Source organism: Doryrhamphus excisus, linkage group LG20 (assembly GCF_037039965.1).
Source record: "Doryrhamphus excisus strain RoL-2023G ecotype Guam linkage group LG20, RoL_Dexc_Guam_v1.1, whole genome shotgun sequence".
NCBI classification, from domain to species: domain Eukaryota; kingdom Metazoa; phylum Chordata; class Actinopteri; order Syngnathiformes; family Syngnathidae; genus Doryrhamphus; species Doryrhamphus excisus.
Genome location: NC_136376.1, coordinates 15595314 through 15607833, shown reverse-complemented (window position 1 = coordinate 15607833; position 12520 = coordinate 15595314). Strand labels below are relative to the sequence as shown.

The 12520-nt window shown below is 42.5% G+C and overlaps 1 protein-coding gene across 1 annotated transcript in view; it reads right to left on the bottom strand.

Annotated features, from left to right (window-relative positions):
* The window catches only part of itga9 (integrin, alpha 9), a 46723-nt gene extending 34676 nt beyond the window's left edge, over positions 1-12047 (bottom strand). Inside the window, exons 1-10 of the mRNA XM_058058166.2 lie at positions 11641-12047; positions 11413-11540; positions 10206-10312; positions 8159-8282; positions 6086-6153; positions 3119-3248; positions 2953-3038; positions 2826-2888; positions 1837-1974; positions 1498-1603 (exon numbers count right to left, since the gene is read on the bottom strand). Coding sequence (XP_057914149.2) covers positions 1498-1603; positions 1837-1974; positions 2826-2888; positions 2953-3038; positions 3119-3248; positions 6086-6153; positions 8159-8282; positions 10206-10312; positions 11413-11540; positions 11641-11828 — 1138 coding nt within the window. The 5' untranslated portion in view covers positions 11829-12047. The remainder of the gene's footprint in view (positions 1-1497; positions 1604-1836; positions 1975-2825; positions 2889-2952; positions 3039-3118; positions 3249-6085; positions 6154-8158; positions 8283-10205; positions 10313-11412; positions 11541-11640) is intronic.
* Between the last annotated feature and the right edge of the window lie 473 nt (positions 12048-12520).

Below are 12520 nucleotides of genomic sequence, written 5' to 3'. Positions count from 1 at the left end.
GGAAGTACATGTGAGACTTGAGTGCGTGTTGACTTTCTGCTGGACAGTATTTGAGACACAAGCAGCTACAGTAAGACTCTTAACAGACAATGAAATGTTGTTAGTGGCTATAAAACGTTGCCCCCAGAGCGAGTGGAAACAGGACTATAAAGTGTTGGAAAGAGCTGTGAAACAACATTAGCATATCCACTTCCCTCAGAAAGAGTTACATTTAAGTTTAAATGCGGTCAAGCACATACCAAAGCAGAAATCAGTAATTATGACGGAACATGGCATTTATTTTTAATAAAAACTCTGCTTTTTACAACACTTCTGTCACGAGCAGGGTTGCGAGCTTAGCGATGCGACCCCAGGATGCAGAGAGCAGGACCAAAAACGTAGGTACAAGGGATTTAATGGCGTTTAAGCAATGTTGATAGCAACTACAGGCAAACCCAACACAAACACAATGAAGCCACAAACGAAAGAGCACACACCTGAACTAAATAGGGAGAGTGGAAATTAGAGACAGGTGTGTGAAATGAGTCAGAGAGAGCAGAAGGGAACCAGAAAGGAAGTAGTACCAAAATAAGGGCACGAACAGAGGAAGGAAACTAAAGGAGCTGGTACGAGAGGGTGACGTCCACATCGTGACACTTCTTCACCCTTAACCCTTCATTTGTAAATAATAGACTCAGTCTGGCTCTTTTTGCCATTCAAGAATGATAATAATGATTTATAACAGCCAGTAGCCATCTTCTGGATGATAATTGTCCTACAAATGATTGCCGATATTATAGATGATATTATTGTCTGCATTATTTTGAGACCATTTTTAATTAATGTAATGATATATATGGCATGATAATGTGAGCACACCATATCAAAAGCCATAAACTTGTCCCAAGAGTATTTAACTTTGGAATTGGAATGTCAAGAGTGTCAATTTCATTAGTGTCTCAAATATTGAAAAAAAAAAACGGAAAAAACCCCACAAAATACTCTGATGTTGACATTGTTTCACAGCTATTCTTCTCTAGTAGTTAGCACTACCACAAAAAGGCAAACAAAACACTTTACGGTCATTGAAAATTGCATAAAAACATTCCAAAGTTGAAACTAAACACCGTAGACATACTGAGCATTTCAATCACATGATTTCATTATAGGCAACAAAAACTATACAGATATGATCCGAAAATTCATATTCATTTTTGAATATCAATCCAACCACATTGAATGTGCTATAACAAATTATTTTAACTATTTTGTTATTTTCACTATATACTGACTTTTTTGGAAATATATTATACGTTTGAGTAATTTTCACCAAATTTGAAAAACACGACTCTAAAACGTGTACCAGGAACACACGAAGAAACATTGTAGGAGATGAAGATGAAACCTGCAGTCTACCAATTACCATATGTCCACTCTACCACCTGAGCCAGACTGCCCCTTGTGGCCTTACGAGAGCCACTCAGTAAGTGGACCGGGACGCTATTACATTACACTGACCTTGATAGCCATCGTCATCGATGTCTCCAATTGAGGAGATGGACTCTCCAAAGTGAGCATTGTAAGCATTGTCCCCCGTTAACATGGCCTGCTCCTCCATCACGCCCTGGAAAAAAATTGCAAGTTTTATGCAGCCGTCGGAACAAAAGATCAGAACACTGTACATTACAGCATATCATAGCAATGATACCATGAAACATATTTGACTTTTTTTCACAAATGCTTTAATATTAGGCTTAGTCTTACAAATTTCGATTATTATTGAATTCAAATGCATAGAACCAATAAACACAAAATCTGCAGCTGACGGTATGACTGTGTCGACAAATGCCCACTTACATTGCCCTTGCTGAGGTACACAGACACCCGGCCCTCATCCCGCAGCTGGCTGTGCATGGGTGCCCCCACCAGCAGGTCTGACAGGCCGTCCTGGTTCAGATCAACTGCACACAATGAGGAGCCAAAGTAAGAGCCCATCTGGAACCAAGCCGAGCCACACAGAGCATTGGGTCAGATCACAGACACTTGTTTATATCACCGACATATGTAGACAGTCTGACTGATGACATTTTCACCAAAGCCAAGAAAGCTAATATTTGCTTCAAGTCTGATGTAACTCCACACAATTCTGGATTTAATTCAGCTCAATCCAGAAATGATTCATACCCAAACTACAAATTTTGAAGTCTGTATATTTTAGCTGGAAACACAAGAAATTTAGATTTAGTACAAAATGATTGTTGAAATATCCAATGTAGAGTCCATCAGGACGATCTATTCAGGGGTTTTCAAACTGTGGCACAGTGAGCCTACACAGAATATAATACAGACGGGGCCTCCCCATACTCACTGAAAAGTGGATTTTGCGGAGCGTATTGTGTAGTGCTTTCTGTTTACTTGCTCACTGTAAAAGCTACAAATCAATGCATTTTGCCTTGGAAAATGTATCTTTCTTGGTTTTTCTTAAGCTGCTGCACTTCCCTTCAAGGCCTGCACATTATGTGGATACTTTAGAATGGTGAAAGAGATAGAATTTCCTCAAGATTGTACAATAAGATGATGATTAACAAGATTTTTTTTATTTGATCATTTCATCAGTTTATTGTGTGATTTCCAGCTAAAAGGTCCCAAGACATAAAACATAAAAAAACGGACTTTTAGTTTCCCTATATGGAAAGCATTGGTTATACTCAAATTAGATTATCTAAACAAGCATCACATAAATCCATGGCCTCTACTGTTACTATAGAAGGGACAGTAGCCTCTTATACGTATAGCCTATAATAATTGGAAACAGGTCTGCGAGTGAATGTATTTAAAAGTCATACCATTTTCCCTGAGGCTTGAAAACTCTTCACCAAAGACACACCGTCTATTTTGAAAATATAAACCTGTGTGGAACAGGAAAAAGTTGATCAGTGCATGGGCGATCAGAACAAAAGATGAGGTGCCTACCTTCCCGCTGCCGTTGTGCTGAGGGGCCCCTGCGGCGATGTCGATTACATTGGGAGAGGAGAAATGTCCTGCCGTCACAGCATAGCCTGCACACACAGATAGTCGCATGTCTTTTTATTTGTTGGACGTTTATATTCCACACTCGTTCTTCCGAACAGTCTCTCACCAAGGTAGCTGTATCTGTGGGAGTTCACGTCATCTTGGTTTGGACTGTAGAAGGTGTCAGATGTCAGGTTGTAGACCTTAATTGTGCCTGTCCAGTAGTAGGACCCCGGAGCCCCCATCACCACCAGCTCCTGAAAATGACCCCGCCATCGCATACACAAGTTCAGTCTTATATTTCTCACTGCATAGCTTTCATCCGCGCTGCCGAAGTTGAACACAGGCGTGCTGCAGGGTGAAATTTGGGTTAACCAAAGGCCACAGACGGTTGTGCGCTATCTACCGCTAAACCACCCAGACGTATGCCAAGAAGTGTGGCGAGGAATGCAAAACCAAAATTGACAGCTGTAGAATGACTCACTTTGTCATGGCTTTTCTCTGGGACGCTTTCATGCTATTAAGGCAGGGACCAGCGGCAGTTACGACAGGTCGCATATATTTCACCTCCGATCTGTCATTTGCAGCAGAATCATGCAAGCATCCTGACCTATGGCGTCACCTACAACACCAGATTTGCATGGTTATGGTAGCCCGGTTGCACAAACACATGCCCACTTGTCCGTCATGGCAATCCATCACAGATGCCAAACATCTGGCTGCCAGTGAGCCCATGGATCAAGATTTAACAGTTGGACATCTTTTCCACAGATTCTTTACATTCTTTTAGGGGTGAGGGGTTGTTTGAGGGGGCGGGGGCAGAAGCGGGGGCGGGGGCGTTCAAGAGATCAACAGTGATTCTTTTGTCAGTAGAAGTGTTTGATGCACTTTTCTTTAAAATAACATGTACCTACAGCTTGACTATATTTAGTGGAATCTTTTCGGACTCCTTTTTTAGATGCTCCTGCGATGTACTCAAAAGGTTTGAGTCTTTGTTTGGAAAATAAATAATGAGTTTATCGTTATTTATGTATCTCTTCACGTAGCAATTAGAACACAAAATTAGAACACAACACAAATCATTCATTCATTTTCTACCGCTTATCCTCACGAGGGTTGCGGGGGGTGCTGGAGCCTATCCCAGCTGTCTTCAGGCGAGAGGCGGGGTCCACCCTGGACTGGTGGCCAGCCAATCCCAGGGCACATATAGACAAACAACCATTCACACTCACATTCATACCTATGGACAATTTGGAGTGGCCACGCATGCACAGGGAGAACATGCAAACTCCACACAGAGATGATCAAGGGTGGGATTGAACTCGGGTCTCCTAGCTGTGAGGGTGCTAACCACTAATCCAGCGTGCAGCCCCCAACACAAATCAAGGACAACATATTTTTGACCAACAAGAGATATTTTTTTACTATTTAGACCAACTTGCTTACTTGAAATAATGTCATGTCTGAGCTATATAATTTAAAATAAATAACATAACCTGCAAACAAAAGATTATTTTAAGAGTTATGGGAAGCTTACTAATTAGAAAATATACTGTATAGGAAATATATTTCAGTTTTGGCTGCCAGGTGTGTAGCATACGGGCAGGAAATCTTGAAGATCTGGGTTCTCTCCAAGCCTGCGTGGGTTTTCTCCAGGTACTCTGGCTTCCTCCCACATTCCAAAAACATTTGTGTTGGGTAAATTGATGAATGAGTGTGGATGGTTGTTTGCTTCCTATGCAACCATACCGTGGTACCTCAATTTCATACGCCCCATTTTTTTCATTAAAATGATCACCAAAAATATTTGTTATAATACAGCCAAACTGTGCACCTAACAAATTGGTCAGTTTGCTCATGTATCATTCCACGGAACCGAGTGCCCAAACAAAGCACATGGTGACTCAGTCTCTGGGAAGAATGGATTGTGGTTCTTTTGGAGTTGGAAAACTACAGACAGGGAATCCTTTAATCATCTTTATTATGTGCGTGTGTGTGGTTTATTTGTTCATCCAACGAACACAGAACAATTAACAACTCTGTCTCCTTTCTTCCCCCTACAAAGCATCTGCGAAGATGAGGCATTCACAAGCACCCCCCCCCCCCTGTATCCGTATTTCTGAGTATTAGGCGAGTAGACAACCTGTGCCTTTTTTTTAAATTGAGTACAGCTGCGATATAATGCACCATGGGGCCAAAAAATGTAGCAAGTGCCTCAAGTATGATAAAAAAAACACTCCTGAAGTTCACAAGTATACATCTCCAACCATCCACCGCGTAAGGTTAGGTTTGTAACAAAGTTAGAATAAAACAGCGTCCCCATGGCTTATGGCTCTCCTTATGGAAAAAATGTATGGAGTTTTTGCACATTTCAGCTTGGTTTTAACAATAAGTAACAAAATCAAATTGTACATGGAACAATTGTACATGTGCAAGGTGTTATGTCAACAAATGGAATGGTTTCTGTTCCTCATGGGAATAACAAACAAAGTGTCATTTAAGATTATACTTTTGTATAAGATCATCATCCTGGATTGAGTGTAACTGTTAACTGAGAACCTGTGTAATTATTTTTTATCTCCATGTCCCCTCGGGAGCTCCTTACCTTAGCACCATGGGTAAAGAATGATATTATTAATAGTTAGAATCTTCTAGAAAACTGTGCCATTTGTTTTGCTCACTTCAGCCTCACTCAGGCTGTTTAAGGCTAGATTTGCACAAAAAGCTATTGTGCTGCAGCAGATGATGTCATCTGTCAGAAGTGCATCTCCGCTATATTGAGAAAAGGGAAACGTGTGTTTTCTTAATCGCTTTATCTGGTGGAGCCACCCCAGAGGTGAAGTGAGGCCGCTACAGCCAAAGGAAACATAAGCAAGCTTTTATCAGTTGCAAGTTCATTTTCCCATATCTTAAAAATCCAAATATTCCCATGAATCCACAGTCAGTCGGACAGTAAACACGGATTCAGCAGCGTTCAAATAAAACACGTTTAAGCAATCATGTGAGGTAATGTAACTCACATTAAGTATATAAATGAAAAATGAAATACACATCATTTCAGAGATTAAGAAGATGAACAAGTCCTGTTACTGACCTCCATAAAAACTCCCGCAATCCCAGCTTGGCAGGAGCCGTGCTCTTCCCCATACTTCTGCTTATAATCTGGACACAAAAAACCCAAACAAACCACAAATTATTTCACTCTGTGCTTGATCCAGCATTTACTGCACTTTTCGCTCTTTTGATTCCATATGGAGATAGTCAAAGAGCTCGTCGCATCCAAGACCAGTCTGGGGGAGCAGAAGCGGAAAGGTTACAGCAGATATGAATTTGCATCATGGATCCCAACTCCTTGACTGCCGGCAACGTATTGTCAGATAGGGAAGGATGGAACACATGAACATCATTTGATGTACAAATACATTTGATGAATGGTAACTCACATCAGCAGCCATTCAGGACAATTGATCTACAAAAGGGCAATAACCTAGAAATACAACTTCACTTTAGAGTAGTCCATGTACAGATTGTATAGCAGGATTCCCCGTCCTCTCAATAATAATGGGTTAGATTTTACATCAACCAGTCCTGGGTGGACCCGCCTCTCGCCCAAAGTCAGCTGGGATAGGCTCCAGCATACCCGCGACCCTAGTGAGGATAAGCGGCATAGAAAAAGGATGGATGGATAGATTGTATATATGGCCTTTCCAGATACTCAAAGCACTTCACAGTGACGTCACTGGGGCAGACTAACGTAAACATGGCTGCCAATTCACTCCCGGACCACCACCAAACATTTATTTACATTCATACACCGGTGTGGGCAGCACAGAGGGCAAGACGGGTGAAGACAGAGAGAATTGAACCAGCAACCTTACAAATGCAAATGCAGCCCTAAACAAATGACCTAAAATGATTCAATATAAAGCCATTATTCAATAAATATTTTCAATAAACATTCGGTGATACTCTTTTGGCATTCTGGTATGGGAATTGTATCAGCTATGCGGATGAGTGCATCCCGGGTGGCAATCCCATATGCCCGCATGGGAACGCTCACCTCACATAGTGGTGTGTCAAGTGGTGACACTACTTCCAGGATTTGGAATATTCCTGCCCTCAACCCAACTGAATTTGTGAGTGACCAGCACAACCATTTAGGCATACTTGTGACAACATCTGGTTGAGACATGAGCATCAGGTGGTGGTGGTGGTGGTGGTGGTGATGGTGGTGGTGATGGTGGTGGTGGTGGTGGTGGTGGTGGTGGTGATGGTGGTGGTGGTGGTGATGGTGATGGTGATGGTGATGGTGGTGGTGGTGGTGGTGGTGGTGATGGTGGTGGTGGTGGTGATGGTGATGGTGATGGTGATGGTGATGGTGGTGGTGATGGTGGTGGTGATGGTGGTGGTGGTGGTGGTGATGGTGGTGGTGGTGGTGATGGTGGTGGTGATGGTGGTGCGTATGGTTCTTCCACAGGACTCTCCTGGTTGTTAAAAGTGACATCATATCTGCTTTCTTTCTGCTGAGACTTGAATCATCCCGTCCACCAAAGAAAACCAAACAAGAGTCAATAGCAACAGCAAACTAAGATATTTGGCACATGTCACATGGGTGTAACACGCATCCTCATCCCAACTGCACAATCACATGCTCCTTCTAAATGAGGCTGCATTTAAAAGTCAAATAAACCCAGTGGATTTGCAAAAAGCACAGATCTTTCTAAAAATCACGTGTTTATCTTTTTAAAGTAGTTGGCAAATCTCCTAGGCTGACCAAACTGACACATACTCCTTGTACGTGTACTTGTGTTGGACTTGAGAAGGAGAGATCACACTTCACTCTACTTGTTTTCAAAGGCGCTGGAAAAAAACGTGTGGTTAGATGATGGCTGCGTACACCCAAATCACATGACAACAATATACGCACGAGGAGATGAAAACATGGTATATTATTTAACTCCCATTGGCTTTTGCCTTTAAAAAATGTAGAATAATGATGTGATCTTGTGGGCTCTCTATGCTAAGAGATGAGAAACATTCATTCATTCTTTACCGCCGTCTTGGGGCGAGAGGCGGGGTCCACCCTGGACTGGTGGCCAGCCAATCACAGGGCACATATAGACAAACCACCATTCACCCATATGAAGGCTAGAGGGTTCCACTGTACCTTCATAACAAGGAATGAGGGGCCGCGTCCTGCCCTGGAGATTTGGCTGGATGATGGAGCAGTACCCATGCGGGAGAATATGCTCCGAGTCGTAGTAGACGTTTTTCCAGCGATGAGCGCATGCCTGTGGGAAATAAAAGCACAACTTCTGTTCAGTCTGTACACACAATACAGACTGACCTCGGCTGCACCGTATTTGTTTAAGGCTGCTCCCTCACTGGGCTGGAGTCAGTGCGTCTCAGCGGATGTGGGACCATCTTTAAGGAGCGGACGGCTACACTCTGCAGGGCGCATGTCTCGAATGCAGCCCTGACGGCGTTGTGAAGAGACTTGTGTCCAATTTAAGAAATAGAAAAGCCTAAAGCAACAGCGTGTAAGAATTTGACCATCCTCACGCTCACTAGACTGAAACAGGTCAAACTGAGTGTAAACCCGACGCCTGTGAGGGAGAGATAGGCGGTTGAAGGGAACAACTAGGCCAATACTCTAGTATAAAATGAGCTGAAGCTGATATAAAAAAGACAGCATTGCAAATGTCATGTTTGTGTTCAGTGAAGGAACATCTGCCAAGCAGTCACTACTCTTCCCCCTGTTGTGCTGTAACGTGAACCCATCCTGATGATGAGGAAAAAAATAATCGTTGAAAAAAGCAGCATCACCTATTTTTCATGGTATACCTTTAAGACAGCGGCGACATGTTGCAGCCAAAGGTTGTGCAAGTTCTCACTCACATTCCTGACAACCGTGGTCGCTCGCTCGAGCCAGGGCTAATAGTTTGAAAGTAGTGCCAATAGATTCCACAAGTGTGTATAAAAAACATCATACAGGTTTAACAGCCTCCCGAATGGACCTGGAAATCTCCAGAAAGAAATTCCTGAAATTCCAGGAAGTTAGTCAGACTGTTTACTGTAAATCCGAGTGACTGACAAAGATTTTGAAACTTCCATTTCCTTGCCCACCTCCCCACTATAAGATGTTCGGTGGTTGGGATAGGGTAGGGACACCAAAAAACCTGCTTACCTAGATTACAGGAAGTTCTTTTGCATCGGTTTTTGACAGTCCTCGCTCCATTCATGCAAAAAAACTGGAAGCGTTTCACACCATTATGTAAACACACAACAGTTTCCAAATCGGTTTCAGGCTCTCTATTCAGCAGGAAACCCTTGGGTGGAAATAGACCTCATACATCTCAGTATGAGGAAGTACAACTTTCGGATTTGTACCAGGCACAGTACAATAATGATGAAATATGAAAATAGTTTATAATGCATTGTAGGAATATATTGGTGGTGGTATTATATTGGACTTATGTTTTAATATAACCTCATGTTTTGTCCCAAATGCTGACACTATGAGAGAATGCATAAAGATAAGATTTGATGATGTTATTGCGTAACTAACTTCATAACACACTTCCTCCCCCAACCATCCTGTCCTGTCCATCCCTTGTCTCACTGTATAGTATGTTGTATATGTATGCATGGATGATTGCACAATTTGCCTTGTACCCCTAACCCGAACCCGAACCCTAAGTGACAAGATCAATACAAGGCCATTTCCATAGACAGAGATCTGGAGAGTCTTGTGATTGCATTACGATGGATTCATCTTCTTATCTTCTTATATTCTTATACATGATGCATACCAGAGTGAAATGGTTAACTTCTTTTTACACTTATGTGACAAGCATGAACGTTCTAAGAGCTCAAAAATTTCTGAGGCACATAAAGGCCATATTATATTATATATATTGCCATATTTTTTGCCACATAATGATCCATAGTTCCACGGTGCTGATGGATTGAAGTACTGTTCTGTCCTTTTACCGTATAAGGACCGTGGTCCTTCTTCTGCTCCATACGAGAAGTGCCTTGAAAGAACTTCAGTCATAAATTGGTGGTGTATAAATAAAATAGAAGACAACTGAAGGCGCCTCGGGCGTCTAATCAGCCAGTGTAGGACGCAGATGGGATGTTGAGATACATGATGGTAGTATTTTTGGAACAATGATGTTATAATCATACCCAGTTCTCATTAATCAGCTCACCAGTATTCTGCCGTCGGCTCTGTTCTGGCGGGCCAGGCTGACTCCCATCCACTCGTCGTCTCTGTCCCCTTGGCACGTCTTCCCACAGGACTCTCTGGGCTTGTTTCCTGATGGACAATAAAAGCAGTTTGTAGATGTCATAGTTGCAAGACAGAGGACGCCTTGGGGGGGGGGGGGGGGGGGGGGTGTCTTCTATTGTCCAACTATTTGGTTCCTGACACTTTCAAAACAGCTGCACCACACTTTTATGGTGACAAGGGGCATGAATGATTCTGACATGTTTCTTCAAGCATTATGACAGGTCTTCATGTCATACGTTCATATTTTTACCTCACCAGATGGCAAACATACTGTAGTCATAAATTCAAACACAAGCAACATGTTTACAATCGTCAAAGATGACAAGAACCTAATGCTATTCGGACCTTGATACAAAGAAAAGACTTTGGAAGACTTCTTTTTAAAGATACGGTATGTGCAGCAGCAGCGCTCGAAATGACTTATTGCAAAAAAAACTCGAGGCAAAGATCCTCTATATGACAGGATCATTCTGCTACCTAGAAAAATTGTACTGCCAAAAAGATCCTGTCTACAAAAAATGTTTTTTTTCCTGCTCAAAGATCCTCTATATGAAAGAGCATGTTATATCATATTATATCGCTATAATAGACTAACTCCCCCACCTCCCTGGTTCATCTGAGATTTGAGGGAACACGGGCCGGTCCATGGGGGACACCAAGGCATTCCCAGGTCAGCTGTGAGACATAATCCCTCCAGCATGTCCTAGGTCTGCCCCGGGTTCTGCCCCCAGTTGGGCATGCCCAGAACACCTCATCAGGGAGGCGTCCGGCCCAGTACAGCTACCGGTAAACGTTGGCTTGAGGTCGATAGGCGGATGGGCATAGCGTCTGCAGTGATGATTAGACTACAGTAAAAGGTGTTGATTGTGCAGGATGGAAATCATCAAAGAGCGTGTCTCACATGTTTTTGGCGTCACATGTCTGATATTAAAACCATTCATCCATCAAGTTTTTGGCTCTTCTTCATAAAAATATCAGCCAGAAAACATAAAATGTATCAAAATGTAAGTTTTGCACACAGAAGTCACTTTTTTCATGCGAATGCTGCATGTTCTCCAATAAAAACAATGGGAAGGTTTCTATTATTTAGATGAAAAAAAATGATGTTTGGGGGAGGACCAACTGACCTCGTCCCATGTCCATCTCTGTGCAGCGACGCTCAGGGTTGCTGTGAAGCCGACACTTGAACACAGCACCAGGAGAGTGTACAGAACTACTGTAGGTAGAGTTGGCCCTGGGTGCCCCTACTATGACCCTGCGCACATCAGGAAAGGGGAGACCCCGTGAAGCCATCAAATACATGCATGAAACGTGAATGTAAAGTGGATGGAGTATAGTGACAAGCAGGGACTCACCAGCGTGTGTTGTCGTGATAATGCTCCAGCACGGAGTAGCCAAAAAAACTAGAATTAGGTCCACGGAACACTACAGGGTGTTCTATGTCTATATTGTAAGAGAAACAAACTGAAATAAAAAGGCACACATATAAAACCGCTTGTACTCCTGTTTCTTGTCTTCGACGAGGAGCCATCACTTTGCGCATCGTGCGTAATTACGCAGTAACAACGTCCAAACTTGCTGAAAAAAACAACGTGCTAAGTCACTGGGTCAAAAAGTTCCACAACTAACTCCCACGCTCTATCGTCGTATGTAGATAGCACTGAAGGAAGAAAGTTAACAATCCGTCAGCTCGTCTCCATTCTGTGTGTCCATCTGTCAAAGCTGCTAGCTTGCACTCTGGCCGCTTGCCGCTTGCCGCCGAGATAACTGTGCAGTTGTCGACAACGCCAAGCTCACAGGATGTCGCTGAGACGGGACGGGAAGTCGCTTAAGTGCACGACAAAATAAAAGCCCATGTTGGTGGTGATCGTGAAAGCAGCAGGGTTTGAGGTATGACTTTTACTATGATAGGATTTTGGACTTGTTACATTTCACGCAATAAGCTAATCGTTGTCTAATGAATTGAGGGAGTACTGCTGCCCTCTAACGGTGGCCCACTAATACTGAACATTAACAACATATACGTACATTAAATGTAATAAATGAATACAATACAATTTTCTACTTATACATTTTTCTACAATACATATTACATTTTAAAATCCCGTACAAAATATATTCAGGGGGTATTTAGATGAAACCACCGTTTCTCTCCTTTTTCTTTTCAGCCTAACAATGAAATGAAAAAAGGTAAAGTAATTATAGGATTACAAACACTTAAGGATTAAATGTGAT